At 45.9% G+C, this 22,336-nt stretch overlaps 1 protein-coding gene across 1 annotated transcript; it reads left to right on the top strand.

Annotated features, from left to right (window-relative positions):
- The first annotated feature begins 16,353 nt into the window (after positions 1-16,353).
- Positions 16,354-20,779, top strand: LOC307221845 (carbohydrate sulfotransferase 4-like). The gene is made up of 2 exons (XM_079986565.1): positions 16,354-16,483; positions 19,435-20,779. Exon 2 carries the CDS (start codon positions 19,448-19,450, stop codon positions 20,642-20,644), a length of 1,197 nt encoding a protein of 398 aa, XP_079842691.1. The 5' UTR covers positions 16,354-16,483; positions 19,435-19,447; the 3' UTR covers positions 20,645-20,779.
- Positions 20,780-22,336: the final 1,557 nt, after the last annotated feature.

The raw sequence follows: 22,336 nt of genomic DNA, 5'->3' as shown, positions 1-22,336 counted from the left end.
CTGGCCTTGTGACAAGATCTGGCTTTCTTTCCTCTGTGTGTCAAACTCTCTTCCAGCAGCAGCAGCCACAAAGCAAAGGCCAGGGGAAGACTCAGGGAGGCCTGGGCACTGCAGGAGTTCTTGGGACTCCTGACCTGATATGGAGTCCCAGCAGGAGTGACACCTGCTTCTCGCTTTTCCATTTCGGCCAAGGGCAGTGTAGAAGGAAGAAGGGAGGAAGTCCCAGAGACATACCCATCTCCTCTTCTGAGTGTCCTTCACACCTTCAGACCTATAATCTGCAATGTGGTTTAATAATAATTTTCTCTTCCAAAGAAAACTCTGAGAACTGTGGCTCTGTGAAGGGAATAGGTGTCATCTAGCAGGGGTGGAGGAAGGGGGGTGGTGCGCCCCGGGTGTCACCACTGGGGGGGCGTGTGACAAAATGTCAGGCAGCACTCACCGCAGGGCCTGCAGTGTGCCCGAGCCATGCGTCTCTCCTGAGAAAATGCCCCAAATGGTCCGCCAGCTGCCTCCCCCTCAGCTGTAGGGCAGCAGAGTGGGAGGAGGCAGGCAGACTCCTCGGAGGCCCCACAAAGCATCCTGCCCCAGCTGCCCTGCCCCGCGGGTGGCTGGCCCTGCCCTTGGGCGCAGGGCACGCGCGCCGCCCCAGGCGCCTGATTGGCTTGCTTCGCTGCTGTACCTAACAAGTCTCAATACCCTTAACCAACTAGATTGTTTCCTGGAAACCACGACTGTTTAAATTGGCATGATACTACTTTTAATGTATAGGAGAAGATGAGAAGTATAGTGTACAACAAGATATACCAGCACTGAGCAGTTAAAATAAACAAAGGTAGTGCCAGAAAGGCAAATAAAAAGTCATTCACCAGGTGTCAAGAGTTTCCTGAGGGAGAGCAGTCCCATTTCAGGGGTCCAAACATCCTGAAAGGTCCTTTCCTGGCCATCTGTACTTCACTCCAAAATGAGGTGCTTTGGGGCAGCACAGTTGTTAGTAGCCCTTTACTGCAGTAGTATTAGCCCTGCAGTAGTATTAGCCCTGTGGGTTAAACCACAGAGCCTAGGACTTGCCGATCAGAAGGTCGGCAGTTCGAATCCCCGCAATGGGGTGAGCTCCCGTTTCTCAGTCCCTGCTCCTGCCCACCTAGCAGTTCGAAAGCACGTCAAAGTGCAAGTAGATAAACAGGTACCACTCCAGCAGGAAGGTAAATGGCGTTTCCGTGTGCTGCTCTGGTTCGCCAGAAGCGGCTTAGTCATGCTGGCCCCATGCCCCGGGAGCTGTACGCCGGCTCCCTCGGCCAATAAAGTGAGATGAGCACCTCAGCCCCAGAGTCGGTGACGACTGGACCTAATGGTCAGGGGTCCCTTTACCTTTATTAGCCCTGCAACCTAGCATGGGCAAGTTCGCCTCTCTGGAGATGGGGATATTATTATATTTAATCAATTATTATGGGAAAGTTAATCTAAAGCAGAATGCAAACTGGTCTAGTGTAATCGTTTTCTCAGTGAACTGGGCCTGCAATGGCAAAAAAAGGAGGTTGGGTGGAATCTCTTGTGTTGACTGAGCACCTGTTTCCAGCAGTGAACAGCCAAACTGAGCAGGACTTAATCTCCACTCACCAGCTGATTCAGGAAATGGTTTGTACTGCAACCTCCTGCTAAAACAGAGGCCTCCCCCCTGCCCTGTTTTAGCAGAAGTTTCTATGCAAACTTGCATAGGATCCCCTGCTAAAACTACGGCAACCCTCTCTTTTTTAGCAGGGAGTTCTGAGACACACCCATTCCTGAATCAGGAAAGTGTGTGCATCAGAATCTCGTACTGAAACGGATGGATTTTTAAACCATAATTTTAGCGGGGGATCTATAGTTACACCTGCTAGGATGAGAAAAGAAACCATCTCTTTTGGAAGCACTTTGACATCCTGATTTTGGGACTTCAAAGTACCTTGCACATGACTTTGTTGTGCCATCATGTGATTGACAAGTTGGTGCTCCCACTCCACCAAATTTGGCCTGTGAGGCTGATTTGGATAAGGATCTAGCCCATGGAGTCACAAAGGTTCCCCTTCCTCCCGCTAATAAAAAGGTTAAGGGATCTTTGCATTTTCCCCTCTCTGCATTTGTTTCACAGTGATATAGGAAGCTGCCTTGTACACAGTGTCTAGCTCAGTTGTCTACACTGACTGAGTGTGGCTCTCCAGGGTTTCAAAACGAGGACATTCCCGGCCATACCTGGCGATGCTACTGGGGAAGGTGTGTTGTGTTTGAATGTGGCACAGCTTCTGCATGCCAAGCAGCTGCTCTGCCACACAGCTATAGTCTTTCCTCCTAAGAGAAACTTCCTGTTTAAAAGAAGACAATATTCTTACAAAAGGTCATATTTTACAGAAAGCTGTAAACACTGAGTCAGTTTATAACTCTTTATGTGCTTTTTTAATATGTTGACATATTTTATTCAGGGGCTCTGGTGGCACTCCCTGGCAAATAACATATAACTCGGCTCCATCAAACATTAACAGGAATCTCTCTCAAGCCCTGGCACAGGACCTTCCCACCGGCTTGGCACAGAGGCTGCTCTTCTCCTGCTTCTTCCAGCACTGCAAAGCAGCCCAGTCCAATGGCACTGCGTTCCTCTCCATTCCGACATTTCTGGCTCTCTAGAGTCACTTCTGGGCTGTTCTTCTGCCTCTCCTGGCCCTTTGATAATAATAATAATAATTTATTATTTATACCCCGCCCATCTGGCTGGGTTTCCCCAGCCACTCTGGGCGGCTTACAACAAAGATGAAAAATACACTAAAATGTCACATATTAAAAACTTCCCTGATGGCAAGATAAAATTCCTGGGATACAGCCAAGGGCCCTTGCATATCCTGTCTGGTGCTGGGTGAGATGAGGGCTGATTTGGGCCTGAGGGAAGAGCCCAGCCCTGGTAGGCAACCTCCTTGGGATGCAGCAGTGGCGTACCACATGTTGCCAGCACTTGGGGCAAGGCAAGAATGACTCCTCCTAACCTCATTGTGGGCATCACACTGGAGGCAACAAGTGGACTTCATTTGCTGCACCCCTATGGCGCCCGCTCCTTACAGAGGTCGTTGGATGGTCACCATGTTTGCCCTCTCAGCTCAGTGAGGTCCCGCTTGGTGGCATCCCAGCAGTGCTGGAGCCACAGCTGCAGCAGGTCTAGGAGCAGGGTGAAGGAGAGCAGACTGAGGTGCCAAGCGCAGCCCTTCTTCAGCCGCCACCTCTTGGTCATGCAGCGTGAGGACGAGCACCAGCGGGTTCTAGGCGAACGGGTGGCTCTCCTCTCTGTATTCCCACTGCAGGGTACATGCCTCGTCCAAAAGCACATGCTGGGAGGAAGACCCCAGGGAAGGTCAGGTGCCAGCTGGAAAACGCCTGAGCTCCCTCTGGTGGGAGGGGGTTGGTGACCCTTTGCCAGCTGCAAGGAGATGGAGGCCTGGGCATGGCTCACCTCCTCACAGGTTTGGGAGGTGGCAGCCGTACAGCCTTGGCAAGAAAGCCTGTTGTAGGGGAGCTGGACTGCTCCCCCTCAGAATTCTGCGCCCGGGGCCATGGCCACCGTTGCCCCCCACATGATGCCACTGGGATGCAGTGAGATTCTGGTTTCACTTGAGGGCATCAAAAAGGGGAGCACTGTGGAAGCTTTTCCATTGTTATGTACTGAGCTGAATCCTTTTTTTTTTTTTTAATAATTTTTATTCGTTTTTCAAACACATAATAAAAACAGAACAAAACAAAAAAAAACAGGAAAATCAAAACACAGACAAAAACATACAAAACAATTAAACCAATATAACTTCAAAATTATAATTTCATGCCCTTCTTTCTTTTGACTTCCCCATACCTCCCCATCCCTGCATCCTTGTTTAGTGATTCTTTAGCAACCCTTTAGTCAATTGTCTTGATTCCCTTTCATTAAATTTCCTTTAGTTTTTTAGTTACAGCTGCAATTCTCTGCTTCTTACCCCATGACATCTTAGCATTCCTCAATTTTACAATAGTTTTTGAGATATATTTTAAATTTCTTCCAGTCCTCTTCCACTGTCTCCTTCCCCTGGTCGCGGATTCTGCCCGTCATCTCAGCCAGTCCCATAAAGTCCATCACCTTTGTTTGCCATTCTTCCAGAGTAGGTAGTTCTTGCATCTTCCAATACTTTGCCAGTAGAATTCTTGCTGCTGTGGTGGCATACATAAAGAAAATCCTATCCTTCTTTAACACCAATTGGCCAACCATGCCCAAGAGAAAAGCCTCTGGTTTCTTAGGAAAAGTCCACTTAAGGACCTTCTTAATTTCATTATAGATCATTTCCCAGAAAGCTTTAATCTTTGGGCAGGTCCACCAAAGGTGGTAAAAAGTGCCTTCAGTCTCATTACATTTCCAACACTTATTGTTAGGCAAATGATAAATTTTTGCAAGCTTGACTGGGGTCATGTACCACCGATAGATCATTTTCATAATGTTTTCTTTTAAAGCATTACATGCAGTAAATTTAATACCGGTAGTCCATAACTGTTCCCAGTCAGCAAACATAATATCATGGCCGATGTCTTGTGCCCATTTAATCATAGCTGATTTCACCGTTTCATCCTGTGTATTCCATTTCAACAGCAAGTTATACATTCTTGATAAGTTCTTAGTATTGGGTGTACTGAGCTGAATCCTAGAACAATAGGATCCAGAATACAGCAGTCTGATTGGTCCACAGGAGCCACCCAATCCAGCTCCAGGTGGAAGTGAATCAGCAACCTGATTGGCCTGCAGGAGCAGCCAATCAGGCTCCTGGATGAAGTGAATCAGCAACCTGATTGGCCTGCAGGAGCAGCCAATCAGGCTCCTGGATGAAGTGAATCAGCAACCTGATTGGCCTACAGGAGCAGACTGGAATCAGCCAATCACGCGGGGCCCATTGTGTAAATAATGTATATATAGCTAGACATTTTGGGGAAAGTTTCATTCATTGCTACTATGAGCTGAATAAAGAGCATGAAATTCACACTCGACTCCAAGTGTATTTCATCCACCATCCATGAACTTGCCCAGAGAAGCTTACCCTTACGGATAGCTCTCCCCCAAGCAGCAGCCGTTGAAGATTTCATTCATTCTCCTCCCATCAATTTGCTTGTATTTGGGTCCCTACCTTTGCGCTAATCTCTTTTTCTGTCATTTGATCCAAGAAGTTAATCTTCCTGTACTTTGTGTTCACAAAGCCAGTAATGTCAGACAATCCGTTTCGCAAATATCACAGTTAGAGGAGGAATTTTGTCAAGCGTCAGGACTGGAAGAAAACCATTGGGTCATTTTGTCCAACGCCCCACCATGAGCTCACCCCACTGTGAGCTCGTCCACACTTCTGCTTGCTCCACCGCTTACCCCCAGGGAAACCTGTTCTTTACCACTGAATCATAGCAAATGGCAACTGGGTTTTCTTCAGGTTGATGTTTACTCCGATTCAGCTCTGAAACAGTGGGTTTTCTCAGGGAAAGCAGCAGGCCAAACAGAAAAAATACTCAGACCTGTGCCTAGAAAGCATGGGCCTAGTGGAAAACCTAGGCCAAGGGTGAGAAGTGTATACAAAAGCATGGGAGATCTTGGATACCTCTGTTCTTCCAGACTTCTGTTTTTTGGGAACATAGGTAAAGGTACCCCTGCCCGTACGGGCCAGTCGTGTCCGACTCTAGGGTTGTGCGCCCATCTCACTTAAGAGGCCGGGGGCCAGCGCTGTCCGAGGACACTTCCGGGTCACGTGGCCAGCATGACGAAGCTGCATCTGGCGAACCAGCGCAGCACACGGAAACGCCGTTTACCTTCCTGCTAGTAAGCGGTCCCTATTTATCTACTTGCACCCGGGGGTGCTTTCGAACTGCTAGGTTGGCAGGCACTGGGACCGAGCAGCGGGAGCACACCCCGCCGTGGGGATTCGAACCGCCGACCTGACGATTGGCAAGTCCTAGGCGCTGACGTTTTACCCATAGCGCCACCCGTGTTTGGGAACATAGATCCCAGTAATTAATTTGGCTGGTCTGCGACTCACCAAGCTGACCACCACCAGGGCCCTGATGTGGCTCAATTGGCTAACTGATTGGGAAGGATCTGGGAATTTTACCTATATCTCCCTGCAGGGAAATAGTATGGTGGACTATATTCTGATACCCACTAATTTGATGCCCTACGTGGCTGAGCTTTACATAGGTGATCCTATGCTCAGTGACCATCTCCCTCTACATCGCAAACTTGTCTTTACATCAAGGAAGTCAGAACAGTTAATTAATCCATCCCCTCAGGAACCGAGTCTCCAGCACGCAAGGATACAAGTTAACGAGCATACACTATCTCTTTTCCAAATTTTGACCATGTGATTCATTTGTTTTCGGTAGAGAAAGGTGAACTTTCCTCTGTTGTTGGAGTGACTCGGTTTGAGGAATTTATTGACACTTTAAGAACTGTCTCATTTACACTTGCACAGGCCACCTAAGAAGAGGGGGATTGACGATTGGACTGACAAAGAAATCATAGCAATTAAAACTGAGGTCAGGAGAACCTATAGAGAGTTCAGAGAGACAGGCAGCTCTCGATTGCCTGACATTTACTTCTCCAGATCTCGACAACTTAGGGAAACTATCCAGCTCAGCCGGATAAGATATAGTCAGGCATGTTGGGATATGCTACTCTCAACCATCCTAAAGAAAGATCATAAGAAATTTTGGAAGGCTGTAGCAGACTCCCCACAGACACAGGATGATTTGCTGACGTTGATTCCATCATTGTCATGGGTAGAGCATTTTAGGGCGGTTTTCTTCAATGACTGTATTCCACCTGATAGTCAGGACCATGCCAATTTTACTTTCGTGGATGAGTGGGCCCCTGTCTCCATCACCAAAGTTATAACTTTAATTGACCAGATGAAAGCAGGAAAGGCTGCCTGCCCTGATGCTATTCCATCTGAATTGATCAAAGCCAAGCCAGAGTGGTGGGCTCCGATACTAGCGGAACTATTCACTATGATAGATAGATCTGGTATCATACCAAACTCATGGCAGCAATCTATAATTATCCCAATCTTTAAAAAGGGTGACAAAAAGCTGCCATCTAATTATCGACCAACAAGTCTACTGTCAAACATTGGGAAATTGTATGCTAAATATCAGTTAAATAAACTAACTACCTGGCTTGATGAGAATAATATCATAGGTCCAGAGCAGGCAGGGTTCAGGCCGAGGAAATCTACTTTACGCAACTGTTTGGTGTTATTTCATTTAGTCACTAAGTACAAGCGACATTCTTTATGAAGTCGCTTGTACTTAGTGGCTAAATAAAGCGACTTCATAAAGAATGTCTTTATGTGGCCTTCCTGGATATCAAGGCTGCTTTTGACACTGTCAACAGGGGGCTGTTATGGTCCAAAGTGGAGACAATGGGCCTAGAACCTAGATTACTTTACTTGTGTTTTTTTTAATGCATATTTATTAAGGTTTTTGAATACAAATGCGTAAATATTAAACAACATTACTTATATCATAACATAATTTTGTCGCTTCTTTGGACTCCCTCGCATCTCCCGCTCGCACTTACATCGTTACAAAAAATCTTTTTTCCAAGCAAATTACCCACTTGTTTACAATATTATCTCTGCTCATTTAAATAAAATCTAACAATTCTCCAAAAAATTTATATTTTCCTTATTCTCACTTATCGTCAAAATCAGATCTAATTCAATGGTAGGCAGTTATTTATGATCTAGCATCCTTCTTAGCATTCAACCAAATTACAATATTTTTGTAAATAAATCTTGAATTTCCTCCAGTCCTCCTCAACCCTCTCTTCTCCCAGATCTCGGATTCTACCAGTCATTTCGGCCAGTTGCATATAGTCCATCAGCTGCATCTGCCACTCTTCCAGTGTGGGTAGATCTTGAGTTTTCCAATTCTTAGCGATGAGTATCCTTGCTGCCGTTGTTGCATACATAAAGAATGTTCGGTCCTTCTTTAACACCTTCTGGCCGACAATACCCAGAAGGAAGGCCTCTGGTTTCTTAGTAAAGGTATACTTAAATACCTTCTTCAGCTCATTATATATCATTTCCCAGAAGGCCTTCACTTTAGGGCAGGTCCACCAGAGGTGAAAGAATGTTCCTTCATGTTCTTTACATTTCCAACATTTATTATCAGACAAATGGTATATTTTGGCAAGTTTAACTGGGGTCATGTACCATCTATATATCATTTTCATTACATTTTCCTTCAGAGCATTACATGCAGTGAAGTTCAGCCCAGTGGTCCACAACCTTTCCCAGTCCTCAAACATAATATTATGCCCAATGTCCTGAGCCCACTTTATCATAACCGATTTAACCACTTCGTCTTGTGTATTCCATTTTAACAGCAAGTTATACATTCTTGATAATACCTTAGTCTTTGGTTCTAACAATTCTGTTTCCAACTTCGATTTCTCCACCTGGAACCCTATCCTTTTATCATTTTTAAAGACTTCTTTAATCTGAGCGTAGTGTAACCAGTCTCGCACTTTATCCTTCATTTTCTCCAAACTCTGCAATTTCCAATTATCTTCATCTTTTTCTAATATTTCCCAATATTTTGGCCATTTGGCCTCCATATTGGGTCTTTTTCGGGCCTTGGCTTCCAGAGGTGAAAGCCACCTCAGAGTTTTGTTTTCCAATAAGTCTTTGTATTTTGTCCAGACATTAAATACTGCTTTCCTGACAATATGGTTCTTAAAGACCTTATTGATCTTAACCTTGTCATACCATAAGTATGCATGCCAACCAAAAGCGTTGTTAAAACCTTCCAGGTCCAGTACATCAGTGTCTTCGAGAAGTAGCCAGTCTTTTAGCCAGCAGAAAGCTGCGGCTTCATAGTACAGCTTTAAGTCTGGCAGGGCAAAGCCCCCTCTTTCTTTTGCGTCAGTTAGTATCTTAAACTTAATTCTGGGCTTTTTGCCCTGCCAGACAAATTTAGATATATCTCTCTGCCACTTCCGGAAGCACTCCGTCTTGTCCACAATCTGCAATGTTTGGAACAAAAACAACATTCTTGGCAATACATTCATCTTAACAGCAGCAATACGGCCTAACAAGGAAAGCTTCAATTTTGTCCAACTATCCAAGTCTCTCTTAATTTCAGACCAGCATTTTTCATAGTTGTCCTTAAATAGACTCAGATTCTTTGCTGTTATATTTACCCCTAGGTACTTTACTTTTTTAACCACAGTTAGTTCTGTTTCTCTCTGAAACCGTTCCGACTCTGTATCTGTCAGGTTTTTTCCCAGCACCTTAGTTTTCTGTTTATTTAGTTTGAATCCCACCACCCGACCAAAATCTTGAATCAATTGTAATACTCTTATTGTACTAGATTCTGGCTCCTGCAGGGTCAGAACCAGGTCATCTGCAAAAGCTTTAAGTTTATATTGTTTCGCTCCGACCTGAATCCCTTCCACCAACCGGTCCCCTCTAATCATATTCAAGAGCACCTCCAGAACCGATATAAATAACAAAGGGGAAATCAGGCAGCCTTGTCGTGTTCCTTTTTCAATTTTAAACTCTTCTGTAACCACATTGTTTACTATCAATTTAGCCTTTTGTTCTGAATATATTGCATCAATCCCATTCTCAAAACCCCGACCCACTCCCATTTCTTTTAAGTTTCCCTTCATAAATTTCCAAGAGATATTATCGAAGGCTTTCTCCGCATCTATGAAAATTAGCACTGCTTTTGTATTTATGTCTGTTTGCAAAAGTTCCAAAATGTCAATAATGTTCCTTGTATTAGCAAACATGTGTCTACCTGGGAGAAAGCCTGCCTGGTCTTTATGAATTACTTCATTTAAAACTTTTTAAAATCTATTTGCCAGGACATCTGCAAATATTTTGTAATCCACATTTAACAGGGAGATGGGACGGTAGTTCTTAAGTTGTGTCTTTTCAGAATCCGATTTAGGTATTAATGTGATGAATGCTTCCTTCCACGAATCCGGTGCCCTCCTCCCCTCCATAATTTCATTGCTAACCTCCATCAATGGTTGTATCAAGTAGTCTTTTAGTGTCTTATAATACTTGGAGGTTAGCCCATCTAGCCCTGGAGATTTGCTCAATTTCATGTTCTGAATGGCATTTTCAATCTCTTGACATGTTATTTTACTGTTCAGGAGTGATCTATTTTCTTGTGACAGTTTTTTAAGTCCATTTTTCTCCAAAAATTGTTTAATCTCAACCTCATCCTGCGGCCCTTGAGTATATAATTTTTTGAAATATTTCTGAAAACACTTTCTAATCTCCTTGGGGTTCTGAATGTTTCTTCCTTCAATTTCCAAATTTGTAACTGTATTTAATTTTTTGTCTCTTCTTCAACTGCCAAGCTAGCAGTTTCCCACATTTGTTTGCCGATTCAAAAGTTTTTTGTTTCATTAATTTAATCTTCCACTCTATTTCCTGGTTTATCAGTTTAGAATATTGTGCTTGATGAAGTTTGATTTCTCTCAAGATCGGCTGTGACTTCGGATTTAGTCTTAACTTCTTCTCTAGTTCTTTTATTTTCTCCAAAATCTTATCTTTTCTGTCATTTTGTATCCTCTTCCTTACAGCATTCTGTTGTATCAAGAACCCCCTCATCACAGCTTTACTTGCGTCCCAAATAATTCTTTTTTCCACCGTAGTGTTCATATTTATCTCAAAATAATCCTTCAATGCTTTCTGGGCCTTCTTAATAATCTCCTGATCTCTGAACAAATTGTCATTCATCTTCCATCTAAAGGAGCCGGTTGGTAATAGTATCATGTCCATTTTCAGTGCGTTATGGTCGGAGCAGGTTTTTGGGCAGATTTCCACCTTTCTGACCTTGGGTGCCAGACCTCTAGTTATCCATATTTGGTCGATTCTTGTCCAAGTCAGCTGGGCTTCAGAGAAAAATGTTCCTTCTTTTCCCAAGGGGTTCTTCGTTCTCCAAATGTCAATCCAGTCCATATTGTCTGTCAATTCAAAAAAGGTCTTTGGTAGTCTGCCATCTTTTGTAACATTTTGGCTTTGTGACTTATCCATGTTAGTTGATACGACCCCGTTCATATCTCCCATCATGATGATGTTGTCATAATCCAGATAATCCAGCATAATCTCATGCAACTTCTTGAAGAATTCCGATTTCCCTTCATTTGGTGCATAAATTCCTAATATCAGAATCTTTTCTCCTTGATGTTGTATTTCGATTGCCAAGATTCTTCCATGTTCATCTTTAAATAAAAATTTAGGTGACAGGCTCTCTTTTGCATATATCACCACGCCTCTCTTCTTTACTTTGTCTGAAGATATAAATTCCTGACCAAGTCTTTTGTTTATTAATACTTTTCTATGGAGCCTAGTCACATGTGTTTCTTGTAAGCAAATAATGTCCAATTGTTCCTTCTTTAATATATGAAAAATTTTCCTCCTTTTTTCCGGGATGTTACAGCCATTTATGTTCCAGCTCAAAAGTTGCAGAGACATCCTGAATAAATCTGGTTATTTTTCTAGGGGTGGTACCTTGTTCGCTGGATCTTCAGGATCCGAGGGTGCAGGCACCCCTGGTGCTCCAGGCCCCGAAGGTAGTTCAAGTCCTTTTTGAAGGTCCTCTCTGTAGGCGATCAGAAACTTGTCTCTATCTTCCAGTGTTCTGATTTTAATCTTCTTCCCTCTAAAAGTGAAAGATAATCCTTGAGGAAACTCCCACCTGAAGATGATTGAGTTGCTCCTCAACAGTCTTGCTAGTTCCAAATAGTCAGATCTAAGGTCCAACAGCTGTTTAGGAATATCCTTGTAAATTTCAATTCTTTTGTCCAGAATATCCAGTGACTTTCCGTAATGCAGGCCTAAAATCTTGTCCCTTTCCTCCTTTTGATCTCAATGTTATTAAACAGTCTCTGGGCTTCTCTTTCTTTATAAATCTTCCAAGCCTGAAGGCTGATATGATTTTAAAATCTTTCTCCTCTAAGTTCCAAAACTTGGAAAATTCCTTAGTCAGAAACTCAGCTAGGTTGTCTTCTTCCACCTCTGGTACCGACCTTATCCTTAAATTGGTCTCCCTGTTCCGCAGTTCTATCATAGAAAGATAGGTCTGGTGTTCACCTACTTGCTTGCTGAGTGGTCTTACCTCTTTTTCTAATTTTCCCAGTCTTTGGCTGGTATCCTCAGCCAATTTCTGATTTTCACCTGCAGTCTCCTTTAATTCTCCAATTGCTTGTACATTCTGTGCGACTTGTCCAGTTAATCTATTTAAACATTCTGTGTTTTGGTCAATTTTAGCTATGTGCTGATCAACTTTTTTATCCAAAGATTCCAATTTTTCAAGAATTTTCTCTAACATAGAGCCAGTTGCTCCTGAGGCCATCTCTTCCAATTGTAATTCCTCAGTTTCTGCCCGTGGCAGAACAGCAGCTTCTTCCTCAGAAGTCAAAATAGGCAAAGTAGGCAGAGTAGGCACAGATGATCTACGTGCCTGAGAGGCTGCGGTTAAAGTTGTTAAAGTTGTTTGTCTAGTTCTCGGTCCCTTTTTTCTTGCGCCACTCATTCCAAAGTCATCTAAGAGTCAAGGTCAAGCTGAGTTTTTCCCATGAGAAAACTACGGCCCAGATGGTAACAGTCAAACAGGAGGCCGGGAAAAGGAAAGTAAAACAATGTCACTGCTGTAAATCCCAAATCCTCTAGGGGGAGCTTAAAATGTCTTTAAGGAAGAAATCAATTCCAATAGAATTAATAAAGTCTAATTTAATGTCCAGGAGCCTTCAATAGGGTAGGTTTTAGCAGAGTTAATATTTAAAAAGCCACAGTGTTTCAAACAGTGCTTACTGGTGTTCCAAAAGGTGTTTCAAAATAGCCAGTCCAAACTCCCTCAGATTGTTTCAAAGTTTAAATTCAAAGTATCCAGCCCTGCAGACTGACTGCTCAGTTACTCAGGCAGTTCCAGCACCTGGGTTTCTTGCTTAAATTGTAATCCAAATGGAAGAAAGGTATCACAGTCCAGATAGAAGTCATATAATCAATTACTTAGAGTCCTTATTCTGCTTAAAAATAACTTCCACGGATGCCCAGATCAATTAAGTTAAAAGTTCACTCTTTGCCTCCACTCCTCCCGCTCTTTGCTTTAAAGTTCAGTGTCAGCGGAAGACGGACTTCCCTTTTTTCGTCACTCCGCTTTCAGCCAAATTCAATATCTTTAGGTCTCGAAGTTTGTAAGATCCTTATTACTCACGGATTGTTGCTTTCCGAATCAGAAGTTTAGGAAGAAAGGTCAGCGCTCACCGGCAGCAGCAACGCGGCTTCGCTCCGTTGATCGCAGAACGACCCACAGCGCCACAACCCCCTCCGCGATCCGGAGCCCCTTACGGGGTTCCTTCAACGTTTTGGGGACTGCTCCTGGCGCCCGCCGGGTCCCGGGACCACAGGCTTCTGCCACCTGTGGTTTTCCAAAGTGGGTCTCCGCTTCGCCGCAGCGGACGACCCGTTCTCAGCGGAGCTTCCCTCTCCCGGTTAGAAGAGGGTAGCCATTGCCGTTCGCGCCGCCTCCGGAAGTCTAGATTACTTTACTTGATCAAAAAGCTTTACACAAAGAACACCTGTCGCATAAGAACACCACCAGGGAATGTAATGACAGATCCGGTCGTTATAAACAGAGGTATAAAGGGCTGTGTACTCGCTCCCTCTCTTTTTAATCTTTTTCTTAAGGACTTCGCTTCTTTACTAAAACAGGTGGATGCCCACAGCCCAAAACTCAACGCATCAAGCATTCCCATCCTTCTATACGCAGATGATATGATTTTGCTTTCACAGACAAGAATTGGGCTAAAACGTTTGTAAAATTACTGTATTGACTATCTGTCCAGAATGAAATTATGCATGAACTTTGATTAAAGCAAAATAATGGTTTTGGGGAATTCATGCAAAATCTATAGCTGGGTATTTGGTGGAAAACACATCCAGCAGGTATTCGAATTCAACTACCTGGGAATCACATTCCATAATGGGCTACTATGGTCCTCGCACCGTGCAACGGCAGTGAATGCCAGTAAGATGTCTATGCAGGCCATAATGTGTTTCTTTATAACAAGAGGTAATTCACATATCCCCTCTGCCCTCAAGGTCTTCAGTGCCAAAGTTATAGCTCAATTGCTCTATGGCATTCCAGTCTGGCTGCCAGGGTAGAACGAGTGCAGGCAGCTTTCCTTTTTAAGAATTTTGCCGTCCCACATTGCGTAGCCTTTGCAGCCTTGTGTCTAGAGGGAGGTCAACACAAGATAGAGACCATAGCTGGGCGAGATTTCTTACATGCTGGTTAAACATCTGCCTCACAACAGATAAAGATCCTCTCCTTAGTGAAGTTTTGCTAGATCCCTTTCTTTCCCTAGGGCTACAATGGTTTAACATAAAGGTACAGCAACTTGGGCTGTCAGTGGAATCTTTGCAATCAATGTCTCCACCATCTGCCAAGGCTATAATAAAAACTAGGTTGTGGGACATTGAACACCAGGAACTAACAGCAGCAGCAGCAGCAGAGAAAACATGCTCCCCTCTTAACTTTCAACTTTCTTGGGCACATGAAATTAACCACAATTATCTTGAATTTTTGCTTAATCCTCAAGAAAGAAGAGCTTTTTTGCTGGCCAGGTTTAATTCAAATCCTTCAAACCTCCTATGAGGAAGGTTCTCGAGAATGGTAGAAGGAGAAAGAATTTGCCCATGTGAAGACCATCAGGTGGAAACTCTTACACATATGGTTCTTAAATGTAAACTATATGTTGGTCTCAGCCAGCAGTTCCTAGATCAACTCTGCATCCCCAAATGGAAACTAGAGTTAGAGGTCATATATTTTCTATTTTTGGGGAATAATCAGGAGCTCACCAAGTTAGTGGCTAAATATCTTTATCTGGTTTTTGCTGTCGAAACACATTGCAGACGTCTGATCTCCCTGGAGACCTAGACATGTAATGTTAGACTTGTCTGCCTCCTTCATCTGACAAATGTTTTGTGTCACTGGGAAGGCGGTAATTCTGTACTAATTTGCTATGGATGTTTGTATGTGATGCCAATAAAAGGTTTGATGATGACGATGAAAACCTATTGGACACACCTTTTAGGCACAGGACAAACAAAGTGTGGACAAATCCTTAGGCAGTGTGGATGCCTGTCCTACATCAGTAGCCACCAGCCGGATAGCTGAACAAAAACAAAAGCCCAAGTGCGGGGAGGAAGCCTCAGCCTCTGTGCTTGGCAGTAGAAGGAGCCCGGCCCTTCCTGCCCATCCATCACTGCCCATTCAGCCACCCCTGGGCTCTCAGCCTCCTGGAGCAGGCCTGGCTGCTTTCCAGTCTCCCAGCATAAGGTTACTGTTGGACGGAGACTGATGTCTTAGCAGGAAGGGTTTGGTTTACAGGGTGTGCTAGATCCCCGCAGAGTCAGATTTAATCTTCCTATAGAAGCTTCTGGCTGATGCCAAGTTCAGGGGCTGCTCACTTTTCCTGCCCCTTCCCTTGCCCATCCTTCTCCCTCCAAGGCCAAGCCTTCTCCTGCCCTATGCAGACTCTGCTAGATCAAAAGGCAAGGCATGCCCGCATAAAAGAGATCACAAGAGTCAAAGAGGGGAGGGGGACAAGGAAAGCTTCTTAGCATCTATGTTTCCTAGCATTTTGGACTACAGTACCAAGTTACCCAACCAGTGAGCACTTGCCTATGTAGTGCCCCCCCCTTTCTGCATTTCTCTGCCCATGCACAGACCCATAGGCAAATGCCCAGCAGCAAGGTTACCTCTCCAGGGAACAAGAGGCACGGCCTTTCCCTGGATCTCAATGTAGCAGCCCTTGCAGCTTGCCCGGCTCCCACCCTGCTGGGAGGCACCTGGGCAGAGGGCAGCAGTAGGGCAGCGCCCTCTGGAGCTGCTCTTTTGGAAGTCTGTGACCCAGAGAGAAGGAGCACCAAGGGTTGCCAGAGAGGGTGTGGACATTGGCCATGAAGGTGGTCTTGCAGCTCTGCTACATCTCTTTTGCCAGGTGGCTCTGGGTCTCTGGTGGTGGCAGTCAAGAGGGGAGCCTGCCATGCCTTGGATGCTGCACCAGGCTGCAGTGAAGCTTTGGGCTGGCATGGGTGGGCAGCAGCACCTCAGGGCATTGTGTCACACTGCCCTGGGATTGGGATACAAACCCTCTTTCCTGCAGGCATCTTTTGTTTCCTCCGCACAGAAGAGCTGTGCTGGCCAAATAGCTCTTTCCTACCCCCGCCCTCTCAGCACACACCTCCATAGGTTGGAGCAGGTGACTCTCCTGGGAGTTCCTTCCTTTCCTCCTGACAGCAGCCTTCACACCACACAGCACCCAGCAGTGCAGGACTGGGCTGATCTGCTGCCAGGGAACAACCAGCTCTTCCTGTTGCTTGTGGCTCCTCAAGGAAGCTGGGCTTGCGACCCCAGGAGGCCCCTGGATCAACGGGAGGTGAGTGAGACGAGAAGCTCTGTGGGAGAAAAGTGTGCGCCTGCCAGTGGGAGAGCATGTGTCTGTTTCCGCCATGCTGCTTGGATGCCCAGGATCAAAGAGGGAGACACTGACTTGCATTAACAAGTGATCCCTATAGGATGAAAACTCTGCCAGGGACCTGGCATAAGGAACAGCAGAGGTAAGGGCCTAGGGGTGCGTTGCAGGGTATTTTACTGCCTGCTTAACAAGTGAAATAAAACCCCACCCTTCTTCCCACAAGATGGAAGGCGTTGCCCCAACGGCCCCTGGAAGATGAGAGGCAAAGAGGGCAGTTGCTTCCTTCACTGCAGAGAAGCTATACACTGGCCACCAGATGTGCAGCCCTGGGCTGTCCTCTGCTTAAGCAGCTGGTGAATGCAGTGGCCACAGAAGGAGAAGTCCAAGGGAGGGTAACGGGGTGGGAGCCCAGTGGAAGATGCAGCAGGGAGGGAACTGTTCCCAGCCACACAAAAATATTGTGGGTACATTCATATAAAGGTAAAGGTAAAGGGACCCCTGACCATTAGGTCCAGTCGTGACCGACTCTGGGGTTGCGGTGCTCATCTCGCTTTATTGGCCGAGGGAGCCGGCGTTTGTCCACAGACAGCTTCCAGGTCATGTGGCCAGCAAGACTGGCAAACCAGAGCAGCACACAGAAACTCCGTTTACCTTCCCGCTGGAGCGGTACCTATTTATCTACTTGCACTTTGTGCTTTTGAACTGCTAGGTTGGCAGAAGCTGGGACCGAACAACAGGAGCTCACCCCATCGCGGGGATTCGAACCGCCGACCTTCTGATCGGCAAGTCCTAGGCTCTGTGGTTTAACCCACAGCACATTCATATAGGCCTTCCTAAAACTCCCAGGTGTCAGATCCGGACTGCTGAGAGCCCGTTGGGCAGAATATGCTCTTGCAGCTTGTTCTGACACAGCTGCCCCTCTTGGAATTAACCCGGCAGTGTGTGAAACTGACGTGTGTGGAAAGGGGAGGGAACACCTTGCATGGTTCGTCTGTTCAAGAGGCTCTGTTTCTGCTCCCGTGTTGAGGCTGCCAACAACCTGGGGTTTTGCTTTCTTGACTGGATGTTTTCATCTGTGCAGAAGAGGCATTGCTAGCTAGCTAGCTAGCTTGCCTTCCCAGATGCCTTAGGTATTAATTTGCCCTGGCTGCACGAGACTGGCTTCTGAGATTGAAGGGCTGAGATAGCAGGTCTATTGCTTCTCTGGAGGAAGCTCAGAAGCCTTTAGTGATTCAGGAGCATCTGGTGAGGTTTTTTGGATGTAGTGTGTGTGCATGTGTGCGTGTGCGTGCGCATGTGTGTGCGTGAACACATGCTTTATTTGCACTTGGGGGTGTTTAGGTGCTTGCCTATTGTTGATTCTGAGGCTCACCAGTTCTTATTATTTGACACTGATATTTTGTGATGATCATAAGAGATTCTTAGATTCCCAAAAGTGCCTCTTGCACCTGTTCTGTGCTATATTGCTTAATAATTTTATGTTTGATAATGCTTTCCACCTGTTTACTCAGAACCAACATTATGCTAACCAGCTTGTAATTCCCCCTTGCATTCCCATTTTAAAAAGGTCAGGTGGCATCTATAATGCAAGCAACACGGTGGGATTGGCACTGCATGCCACAATGCAGCCTCTTCCCCACCCCACAGGTATGGAATTCCCAGAAGGATGTCTATTTTAAAAGCATAAGGGCATTGATTTCCCTTTGGGGATGGCAGCATTAGTGGCTATAGGCATTTGCTCCCCTGGTCTCTGAGACAGCTCCCACCAAAAACCTCAGAGACTGCCAAGCTCTGACCCCTCCCCTGCCAACTCCTCACTCAGTTCAGGAACTAGCGGTATGTATGTTTCTTCAAAACCAGTGAAATGAACATGGTGCCCAGGAATAATTTCTGAGCAATTCAAAGAGTTTAAGAGTAATAATTTGGAGTACTCCCTGCTAAGGATAGCAGTGATATAAATGTGGGAGAAGGTCTTTCCAAAAGTCTCATCTTGTGTTCTCCCTCCCATATATGCTGTGAAGAGAAACCATGTGTCAACAAAATGGTCGCCCTGCACCGCTCTGCATAGAATTCTGTGTTCTTGCATCTTTACTGCTTCTGTGTTACTTTTATGATAGTGCAATTTGCCATACTTCATCCAACCTGAGACTGCCACTGATGAGCAATTTCCAGACGGGTAAGATCCAGGAGAAATACCATGAGATAGCTATGACAAAATAGGGTAGTAAAGGACTACAGTGGGATCAGGATCTATTGGTTGCTTCATAATTCCTGCAATTTCAGCAAGAATCCCTGCCCAGAGCACACAGATCCAGGGGCAATGCCACCATGTGTAGCAGAATGTCCTCATTTTGCTGCCACCCCTCCAGCATTGTGGAGAAAGGTTTTTGTTGATGTGCCATAATGGGTTAATCAGGATGCTTGGGATGCAGTACCATCAATATGCTGTTTTGAGCACATCTTTATGAAGTGGGGCTCTCAGGAGCTGCCTAGACCCATATCCCCTGCCATTTTGTCTTCTGCCCAGACCCAATTCCCAGGTTGCCATCAGGTCAGTTGTTTCTCTACAATTCCTATTTAACCTTTCTTTATATGACTGACAACACACCCTTTCAAAGTGACAGCTGAATATGCACATGTATATTTAGAAAACATCATGGACCTAAGAACATTATCTGTTCTGGCCAACTTATTTGCAAAAGCCAGAATTTGTCCGAGTTGTCCAAGCTGATCAAAACCAATGGATTTGATCAGCCCTTACTTAGCCTGTCTACAAGTGCTTTTCCAGTTAGCGCTCAAACAGCTCTCCAGTTCTGAATACAGGATGGGTGTTGAAAGGTCTTAGCTCTAGGAGCATAGTGGTTCAATTCTCTGAAATGTGTTCTCTTTCTCTCTCTTTACCCACCCTCAAGGCTTTGGGCTGCCATGCTGAAGCTGACCAGGTTAATAGTTCTTGTGATCTTGGCGATACAGGTCATTGCCCTCACCTTCTGGTTTCAGCTTCATGGCAGGAAATGTCCCCTGGTGCAGGAGCCATCCCAGGTGCACATTCTCATCGTCTCCTCCTGGAGGTCAGGGTCTTCCTTTGTCGGGCAGCTCTTCAGCCAACACCCTGATGTCTTCTACATGATGGAGCCAGCCTGGCACGTCTGGGCAACCATGTACCAAAACAGCGCCAAGGTCCTGCACATGGCGGTGCGGGACCTCATCCGGTCAGTCTTCAAGTGTGACATGTCAGTTTTCGATGCCTACCTTCCACAGAAGAGAAATGTGTCAGAACTCTTCCAGTGGGAGGTCAGCCGGGCTTTGTGTTCCCCACCAGTGTGCAACTCCTTCCAGCGCAGTGACTTCATCTCCAAGCATGCCTGCAAGATGCTCTGTAGGAAATCCCCCTTCAGCAAAGTCGAAGAGGCCTGCAGGTCTTACAGCCATGTTGTCCTGAAGGTGGTCCGGATCTTTGACCTCAAGGTGCTCTATCCTCTCCTTAAGGACCCCTCTCTGAACCTCAAAATCATCCACCTGGTCCGTGACCCCAGAGCCGTTTTCCACTCTCGCAAGAACACAGAAGGTAGCCTGGCCCGGGACACAAGGATTGTGCTGAGACACAAGAGGAATGCAATGGATACCGAGCCCTACGCTGCCATGCGGGAGATTTGCAAAAGTCATGTTGAGGTTTACACTGAAGGCAGACAGGCCCTTCCCAGCACCCTCCAAGATCGCTACCTCTTGGTGCGGTATGAAGATATTGCCAGCAATCCCTTGGCCAAAGCTGCTCAGCTCTACAGTTTTGCAGGACTGCCCTTCTCTCCTAACCTTCAGTCCTGGGTGCACAACATCACCCATGGGCAGGGCCTTGGCAAGCAGGCCTTTGATGTTGACTCCAGGGATGCAGTGAATGTGTCACAGGCTTGGAGGAAGGCCCTTCCTTATCTCCAAATAGCAAAGCTGCAAGAGGTCTGTAAGGATGCCTTGAAGCTACTGGGCTATCCACTAGTTAGGTCTGAGGAAGAGCAGAAGAATGTGGCCTTAGACCTCTTTTATGCCCAAACGCCTCTTGTCAATCAGGAAAGCAAAAGGAGCCTGGAAGCATCACCTGCAATTTATTGGACTTGGACCAGATGAGACATCAGAAGCTTCCTAACACTATTGGTCCATTCGGCTCACTATTTTCCACACTGACTGGCAGTGGCTCTGCCAGCAAGATGGCAGCTTGACTTGAACTGTTCCTGAAATACAGCAGTCATGCAAAAAAAAAAAAAAAAAAAAAAAAAAAAGATGCAAGAGCCCGCAAGGGAGAAGTCTGCCCAGCTCGTCACAGAATCTTGTCACTTCCATTTCTGCAAGTTTGCAGCATGTTACAGCTGAAATTTTGCCCAGGGACAGGGATCTGGACACAGCAATGGAATCACCTCTTCCCTTTCTGTTTGAAAAGCTGGGGGGGCAGATGGGCTTGGCTTACATTCACGCCCTGAATCCAACAAGCACCCTTTCATAATATGGTCTCTAAATGGTAATATGGTCTGTTTTGCAGACTAGCACACTTATTAAGGCATAGGCTGTGTTAATTGGATTACCAATGCCAGAATGTTTGTGTGGTAACTAGGTTTTGTGGGAATGGCCAGTGTAAATGACATAAAAATCAATTTCTGTACTTTTCTGCATTTTCTTCACTCCCACTCCCACAGGTGAGGTCACTCCCACCTCTGGTCACATGTAGAGGAAGTTTGCCCAGGAGGAAACAGGAAGTTCCAACTGGCTGGTCCAGACATCCCCTTTTTTATGTCCCCTCTAGGAATGTTGTATTTGACTGCTGTTTCAAACCCTACAATCCCACCCCACAAGCCCTTTCTGATTCTGCTCCCAGTCTTTGTCTCCTTGCATCCACTCCCCAAATATGTTTGCTATGCATCTAGGCCTGTGATATAGTGAAGGCCAAAGAAAGAGAGAAAGGGCTGGCCTTTCTGTTAGGCAGGGAGACGAGGCTGCTTCAGGTGCTAAAGTAGGGGGGCGGCTGGAAGGAACTGGAGGACAGAACCGTTTGGGGGCCATGCAGGCTACACTGCAGCCCCCTAAGCTAGTCTGCAGCCCCCAGAGTTGGTGGAGCTAGAATAAAACCCAGTCACCCCTCCAGCTGGACTCCGTACATGGAACCAGTGTATGTGTGCTCCCTTCTTCCATTTCAGGGGGATATGTGGGCTAGATGACCCTTGGGGTCCCTTCAGCCCTACAATTCTAGGTTTCTCTGTCACCACAGGCAGAAAAATGTCTCAGGCCAAACAAAATGTGTGGGCACCAATTCGCATGGCTTCATAAGAAGACGAAGGAATGGAGGGAATGGTTACCAATGGCTACCAGCCAGGATGGCTCGGTCGGAGGCAGTGATGCTTCTGAATGCCAGTTGCTGGGAACCACAGGAAGGGAAAGGGCTGCTCTTGTGCTCGGATCCTGCTTGCAGGTTTCCCAAAAGGAGCATCTGGTTGGTCACTGTGAGAACAGGATGCTGGACTAGATTGGCCACTGGCCTGATCCAGCAGCAGGCTCTTCTGATGTATGTGTGGTATTTTGGTTGCTATTTTCCCCTAGAAAGGCCTTAGCAGGGAAGGTGATGATGGCCACAGAATACAAAACCCTGAACTGACCAGGCATATTCTGGTGTGAAGGGGTAGCCAGACAGAACTGTTTGTCCTCTCTCGGTGCACAGCAGTGGTTGACAAGTTGACAGTGGCAGAACAGCTGCTTTGCATGCAGACGGTCCTGGGTTCAATCCCTACAGTCAGTGTCTGGGTGTGTGTGCCAGGAGCAGGTCAGTAATAA

The sequence above is a fragment of the Podarcis cretensis genome (genome assembly GCF_951804945.1).
Source record: "Podarcis cretensis genome assembly, chromosome: 8".
NCBI classification, from domain to species: Eukaryota; Metazoa; Chordata; class Lepidosauria; order Squamata; family Lacertidae; genus Podarcis; species Podarcis cretensis.
Note: the sequence above shows the minus strand (reverse complement) of the source record. Positions and strands in the feature narration are given on the sequence as shown.